Below are 7953 nucleotides of genomic sequence, written 5' to 3'. Positions count from 1 at the left end.
TGATATTAAGCAAAGTGAAAAGAGTTATTTTACCATACTTCATCCGTTAATATATACTTCAACCATATTGTTCTAGATTTTGATAGATTGTGATCGCTCTTTTCTTACTGTGTATGTGGATTATTACTTCTTGTATCTTGATCACTGTCCCTAACTATGTCGACAGCCTCCTCATCCGTATTATCTTCTTGTATTGCATTTTCAACTCGATATGGTTCTCCGTAACCTGCACCATCAGACATTATGCTAGAAAAATCAGTCATCGCAACTGCTAGCTTGCAAAAGGAATGATTGTCTCTTACAATATAGACATCTTCATCCTCGTGGTTCAAATCAACCGAAGAAGGAGGAGGATGCAATCAATGGAAAGGCCGGTGTAACTATAAGCATCGAACTAGAAGTTCCCCTAATGCAGTCGAATGAGATTCGAAATTGATGCTCCAGAACTGTCGATAACATCTTCCAATTTTGCATACAACTTATGTGTTCTCAACTCTAAAAAACTTAAGTGATAATGAAACAGAACCAGCATATATTCATTGGATCCTATCACAAACATATCATACTTTACACCGGTTGACACAATAGTAATTGAGATCTTGTAAAATAACTTCTCCATCATTTATCCACACATTCCAACCTTTTGCAATATACTAATTTGTAGGTCCGAAAACTATTCGATAAACGAATAAAAACATTCAAAGGCTCTTTGTCAGTAAATTTTAGTCCTTCTCTTTTGCTTTTATAAATTTTCCGTGTGTATAGTGCATAAGCGTTATTGTCACTCTACTTTATAAGGTGAATTTTATGGTGTAGAAAGAAAAAAATTTCTACATCTATAAAATACTTGTGGCATAATATAGGAAGGATATGTGGACATTTGTAACTGATTGATGGTTCAGCAATAACAGGAATGATAGACAGATTATAATTTGTTGCAGTAATTTGTAGTGTATTACTAAAAAATTAACAATTTGATAAAATGTAATTACAGTTTTTAATTTATTTTTTATGGGCCAGGTGAGTTAGTTGAGAGAGTTTTGTTTGACCAATAATCATGAAGCACAAGACGAATAAAAAATATTTGGGTGGGATGCAGTGTTTTTTCATAAATCTAGTGAAAAAAAAAGGATCAAAATTTTAAACTGCTGCCCCCCAAAAAAAGAGCTGAACCACATTTTTAATATTTATCTATTTAGTAGATTTTGATAAATATGCTAATTTTAAAATTGGGAGACCATAATTTGGTGTTTGGATAAGTTATATAAATTAAAATATTTTTTTCATAAGATATTATATTATAAAGTAATTTTACTATAAAAGTTAACATCCAATATTTTAAAAAAAGTTGTCGAAAAATAATTTATTGACTTAATATCATAAATTTAAAATGAAATGAATGATAGTAAACAATAAAAAAGCAACGTAATTATGCTATAAGACAATAACATCACCTTTGAAAAATAAATATAAATGAATATGCAGAGTAGCAAAAAATTGGGTGAATAACTTTTTTTGTATTTTAATATTTAGCGTAAAATTATTAAAGACTGCAATTTACAAAAAGTTGTATATTTTTTGCTTTTTAAATATAATGTTGGTTTAGTAAAATTTTTAACTTTTAAAAGTAACTTATTAAAATTAGTTTTTAAAAGATAACTTTTTAAAATTTGTAGCATATAAGTTTGATAAATCAAATTAAAAATAAATTTTCAATAAATATAAACAACAATAATTATATTTAGTAAAATAATTTTAAAATTTAAAATATCATAATAGATATAAATATAAAAATAAATATTTATATTTTTTAATATACAAAGTTATTTTAGATTTTTTTAATTTTAATAAATAGAAGTTAACTTTTAAAAATTACAAGTATAAATATATTATCTTTTTGGTTTAGTTTACTAAATATAAAACTAGGTTTTTAAATTTTTGAAAAACATAAACACTGCTATTAAACCATACTATAATTCCTGAAAAACAAATTATACTAGTTATATTTTAGAAAACAAAATAGAAATAATTTGTGATAACCATAAGTTACAAAAATTCTTTGGTGAAATTAATTTGTGATAACCATAATATACATTCATCACAAATTCTTTTTTATTTTCGTGCCTGCTTTTTTATTCTTTTATATATATATATATACTCTAATATACTGCTAGGATAATGATATTGCATGGTTCAGGAGGTTTTGGCTAAACAAGATACTCTTTCAACAAATAAATTTGGCCCATCAAATGATAAAAAAAAAAATCTGTGATTACATTTTAAATCAAACTGTTAATTTTTATAGGAATATGCTACTAATCACTGCGACAAGCTATAATGTCAGCTTTTTCTGTTATTGCTGAACCATCAATCAGTTACAAATGTTCATATGTCCTTTTTATGCTATGCCACAAATATTCTATAGATGTAAAAAATTTTTTCTTTCTACACCATAGAATTCACCACTTTATAATATATTCAACTAGTATTTATAGAGGGAAAATCATGTCTTCATAGTCTACTATAATGCATAGAGGATTACCACAACACTTTTCTTCTTAATCCGCTACGCTTGAACGCGTTTTATGTTACCTAGTTCAACCATAATCCGATGTGGCCATGTGGGTCATAGCGTTTTTCTCAGCTGCAGTTGTGCATAATCATTCTTCCCTTATCGCGGTTTATACTTAACTCAAATGCATTCATAATCCGCGACTCAACAAAGGATTTTTATGTGAGAATTCGTAAAACTCTTTAACCTATAGCAATTTACATAAATTAAATTTAGGACCAAAATCTAAACTGTTTGAAAACATTGCACTTGTGCAAATTTAACCTCCAAATGTTTTATCCACGTGAACTGTCCTTTAATATATTTATGCATGTAAATCTTGGATAAGTTTCTACGGGTTTTTTTTTGTGGGAGGGGAGAGAGAGTAGGAATGGCAAAATTTTTCGAAACGCAGGATCCGATTGTGGGGAATTTTTTTTACGGGGATGGAGATGGGGATAAAATCCCCCTGAAGCAGGCGCGGGAACCCGAGCGGGGATTCCCGCCCCGTCCCCGCTATTTCCCGAAATTTATGAATTTTCTGAATTATTCTTAATAGTTTATTTCTCATATATGTTTTTTAGTCATTACTCACACACACATATATAGAAACCAAAAACTCTTAATATTTATTTGCATAACCCTTCTTCAATTCAGAGATCCATAATACTATACATACTCCATCCAACCTCTCTACAGCCACCCCCTCGCCACCCTTCTCACCGCTTCGTCACATCTCACCGTGCCATCACCCCTACCGCGTTGTAATTCCTATTTACGACGTTCCTTTTCGTAACTCTGCCGTCGTGTTCATTATTCTCTGTGTTGCCGCGTCTCCCACCTCGTCCACTGCTTTGTCCTTTGACTCGTCGTTGCGTCCCTCCATTGCGTCATTTCGAAAGAAGTCACCATCGTGTCATTTAGACTTTTTGTATAAAATCTTGCAGTTTTCATATAAGATATAGATACTTGCAACTCTATTCATATGGAAATTAATAATTAGTTAGAACTATTATGTAGATGGAAAATGGGGTCCCGCGAAAAATAGGACCCATAGAAAATGGGGATGGGGAGTAATATTCCCCCACGGCAGAGAATAGGGACGGAGATGGAGAACAAATCTAAAAGTAGAGATGGAAAATAGAGAGGCATCCCCTAGCCCGCCCTACCCCATTGACATCCCTAGGGAAGAGGGGAGAGGTTCTATGCCACATGAATTGTCATTGAATCAGTGTGGCTCGTACCTCTCTCTTTCTTTTGGTCCGGCCTCTCCCTTTCTAATTAATAGAGTAAACTTTATTTTTTATTTTTGGGCTGGGCGACCTTAATATAATGGGACTGTTTAGCCCATTTAACAGTCGAATAGGGTCGGGTCTTCTGGCATATTATCTTTCTTTCTGTTTAACAAAGAGACTGCACTCTACATTCTACAATAACCAACAAACAAACATATCCAAGTTTCATCTTTAAATTTTCAGGTAATTTCACCAGCTATTTGTTCTAATTAGATGTCCCTTTATCTTTGTTCAATATTTGTCATGAGTTTTAGTTTAGATCCAAATTTGGTTGCCAGTTATATCCCCAAAGAACTTTCCCAAAGATAACATTTAATAATGATATCACTGTCAATTATAGTTTCTGGCTTCAATTTAGAGTGTTCAACTTCCATATCATGCAAGGATTTCTTTAAGGAGTTTTTTTGAAATTACTTTTCATTTTCTATTATAACAACCATAATTTCTTTCTTAATCATCATCCTAAGTTTATTAATATCCAAAGTTCTTTAGACCAAGAAAAATGCTTTTTTATTTTTCCAAAGCAAAGAGAAAATAAAGATTCATTACATATATACCTTTCATGAGACTAATTCTTTTTGCTCCAAAAGCATATAAGAATCTCTCCATTAATGTATAGTTTATACTAATCACATTAACAAACTCATCCAGAGGATATGGAAGCAAAGAAAATCCCAGAAACGATTCTAAACTCAGGGCAAAAGATGCCATTGATTGGCATGGGAACTGCAGCGATTCCTCTTCCTCCCTTTGAAACTCTCATAACAATCTTCATTGATGCCATTGAGGCTGGCTATAGGCACTTTGACACCGCCGCATTGTATGGCTCCGAGGAGCCTCTAGGCCAAGCTGTGGCGAAAGCGCTACAACTTGGCCTTATAAAGAGCCGCGAAGAATTATTTATCACATCAAAACTATGGTGTACAAAAGCTCACCATGACCTTGTTCTTCCAGCTCTCAAGACTACACTGCAGTAAGTATAGTAATACTAGTGCTATTCCCCTGTTTATGTCTGAAAGTGAATGTGTGATTGTTTTAAATTTTTCAATACACTCAAATTCGTTGTATCTCATTATCTATGGTGAATAAATACCTTTTTTTTAGTAACTCGCCATCTATGCAGACAAACAATTTGATGTGAGAATTGATTTGTTTATGAAATAAAAACTTATAGAGACTAAGTGTTCGACAAAAAATTCTTAGGGATTGATTTGGACTACTACTCCTTATTTGTTTACTAACATAATGATGTATTACACATGTATCTGCATGAAAAACTGCTACTTTAAATTTCTTAAATCCGTGAATCTTTTCTAAACTTTTTATGAAATTGCCATATTTATGTATAGTGCAAGTAGGTAATAGAGAAAACAAAGTAACTAAACTCTCAATTTCTCATAATGCTTGTATATTTTTCTTTAATTTCCTTGTAACTAACTGTTTAGGAAGCTTGGGCTGGAGTATGTAGATCTGTATTTGGTTCATTGGCCAGTAAGGTTGAAACCAGAAGCTGAAGCTGCTGCTGAGTTTAGAAAGGATTATGTGATTCCCTTTGATATAAAAGGAACATGGGAAGCCATGGAAGAGTGTCAAAGGATGGGCTTAGCCAAGTCTATTGGTGTCAGCAACTTTGGCATCAAAAAGATCACCAACCTCTTGGAAAATTCCACTATACCTCCTGCCGTCAATCAGGTAAAACAAATTTAGAAAAATTTTCAAGTATTCTAAGAATGCTGGTATTCGAGTGATTTTAGTCCTTGATCTCAACCATGCATATATTTTATGATTGTGATCAATGGCTAAAACCACTGGAGTAATTTTCATGGAATACTTGAAACTCTTCCAAAAGTTTATTATTACTCGTTCTTTGTGTACTTATTTGCAACTCATCATTTCATCTTTGTAGGATTTTGTCATTATTGTCACACATTATCCTACAGTGATGATGTCATGCACAAAAGTCTTTCTATTAAATTGTGTTTAGGTGGAAATGAACCTGGCGTGGCAGCAGGGGAAACTGAGAGAGTTTTGCAAGCAAAAAGGGATCCATGTTAGTGCATGGTCGCCATTAGGAGCTTACAAAACTACGTGGGGTTCAAATGCAGTCATGGAGAGCCCAATCCTTAAGGAAATAGCCAGCGCAAGACACAACCGTGTCTCAGGTATTATTAATAATAGTTAATACCTTAGTCTTAAAGTAACCTTAATGTAACTATTGCGATCATGATTAAATCTAAAACATGAAAATAAAAGGGTAAACCAAAAGTAAATGTTTGTAGTGCACCATTTCATTATTTTGACCCTGCAATAAAACATAAAACATTACAACTATATGTCATGCCTAAGATAAAGGAAAAAGTTTTGAGAATTGAATTTTTTCAACGAACCTCAATTTGTCCTCTTTTCTTCTTTGTAACTTTTGTTAACTGAAAATAAATAAATACATTAAACTTTATTTTTTTATATTGATTGATTGTTATTTGTTAACTGAATGCAGGTAGCACTGAGATGGATATATGAGAAAGGGGCAAGTGCCATTGTAAAGAGCTTCAACAAGGAGAGGATGAAACAAAACCTTGACATATTTGACTGGGAGCTAAGCCAGGAGGAAACAATGAAATTCACCCAAATTCCACAGCGCAGAGTATGTACTGCGGAAGATTATGTGTCAGAAGATGGGCCTTACAAGTCCTTGGAAGAGCTCTGGGATGGTGACCCTTGAAATAGTTCTCGAGTTGTGTTGAATGTTGGGTGATGTGTGAGACTCAAATCAACTGAGTTTAAGTTTAATAGTAGAAATTAAAAAATAATGTTTGTACTTCTTGGGTTCTTGAGGTCCCCTTTTATGTGGAAAAAAAGTTGTCTATGGATAGCTAAAGTTGCTGAAGATGTGCTAGAGTTGCAAAGAGAGGTCTTATTTGGTAAAAAATACAAGCATTGAGAGAGAAAGAGAAGAGAGAACACTATCTACGTTTTTCACCAGAGCAGCAGACTTTGAGTATTTATTTCTCACTTGTTCACCGTTAGATCGACGTGAAATTTGGACTGCATATTCATCTCATATTGTTCTTCATTTTGAACGATAGAGATTTTGATTGGAAGTCTGTAGTCAGAAAAATCGAGCTCGGACAGAGGCTTTTTTTTGGTAGTGTTTCATCTTCTTATTCTTTGTCTTGTAAACTTTGATGCTTTGAGATGTTTGGCTGGTGGTATGCATGTTTTGTACAATAATTTATGATTCTCTTGTATTCTATTTTTTATTATAGTGAAGCTATTTTCTAGTCTTAGTGACTGCCTGACTGGTGTGTTAGCTTGTCTCTATTTTCTGATTTATGTGATTTTTTTTATTATTGATTATTATGTTGCTGGCATTTATTGTTGTTAATGAATATTGTTATTCCTCTAATTTTTGTTGGTAAAAAATGATGTGTTTTAATAATTACTTTTAGTATATATATCATTTTTCTAACTTCTTAATAATTACTTTTAATATCAAAATTTACAAAGGAATATTCATAAAGTGGTACATATTACATTAAACAAAACAAAAAGTGAATAAGTCTTATTATTCGGTTAAAATACTTGTGATGAAGATTGATCCAATAATTTATCAATGAAGTAATTTGGTATCCTAAATTTTAACGAATTCTATATTTTAATTACTAAATAAATTTTCATATATGTTTATTTTACATATATTATTTTATATATTTTTAATATATATTTATATTTCAACAATATTTTACAAAAAAACTAATTGATTATTTTTTATGTGTAGATAACATAATTGATGTGAATTAGTTAAAGAGCAAGATTTATTTGTTTATTGATTTATTTCTACAATTGGAATTGCGATTGTGCTGAGAAAGGTAAAATATGACCATGTTTTCAGAAAGAAGGAAAGATGAAATATATTTTCTTATTGGCTCCAATGTTTTTCAAGCGGAAAAAATTAGCTTCATATACCAAAGTTCATTTCACGTGCATGGGACAAAATGTTAAAAAAAAGGTTAGGTGATTAATTTTTTTATATTCATTTTGTATTTGAATTAATATTTTAATCTTTTGTTAAAAATATTGGATCCTAATATTTTTTTAAATATTATC

The 7953-nt window shown here is 31.6% G+C and overlaps 1 protein-coding gene across 1 annotated transcript; it reads left to right on the top strand.

Annotated features, from left to right (window-relative positions):
• Positions 1-3908: 3908 nt before the first annotated feature.
• Positions 3909-7133, top strand: LOC107608031 (methylecgonone reductase-like). Its single transcript, XM_016309921.3, has 5 exons — positions 3909-4029; positions 4498-4819; positions 5292-5538; positions 5831-6008; positions 6344-7133. The coding sequence occupies exons 2-5, from the start codon at positions 4503-4505 to the stop codon at positions 6364-6366; spliced, it is 765 nt and encodes a 254-aa protein (XP_016165407.1). The 5' UTR covers positions 3909-4029; positions 4498-4502; the 3' UTR covers positions 6367-7133.
• The last annotated feature ends 820 nt before the right edge of the window (positions 7134-7953 follow it).

Source organism: Arachis ipaensis, chromosome B7, assembly GCF_059453495.1.
Source record: "Arachis ipaensis isolate K30076 ecotype BB chromosome B7, ASM5945349v1, whole genome shotgun sequence".
Classification (NCBI taxonomy): Eukaryota; Viridiplantae; Streptophyta; class Magnoliopsida; order Fabales; family Fabaceae; genus Arachis; species Arachis ipaensis.
The sequence above is the reverse complement of the archived record's forward strand: the minus strand, read 5'-3'. Positions and strand labels throughout refer to the sequence as shown.

Excerpts from the sequence above, each read along its gene's own strand:
- LOC107608031 (XM_016309921.3), top strand. The coding sequence starts at position 4,503 with ATGGAAGCAAAGAAAATCCCAGAAACGATTCTAAACTCAGGGCAAAAG. Across the intron at positions 4,820-5,291 it reads GCTCTCAAGACTACACTGCA|GAAGCTTGGGCTGGAGTATG; the intron begins GTAAGTATAGTA and ends CTAACTGTTTAG. Across the intron at positions 5,539-5,830 it reads TACCTCCTGCCGTCAATCAG|GTGGAAATGAACCTGGCGTG; the intron begins GTAAAACAAATT and ends AATTGTGTTTAG.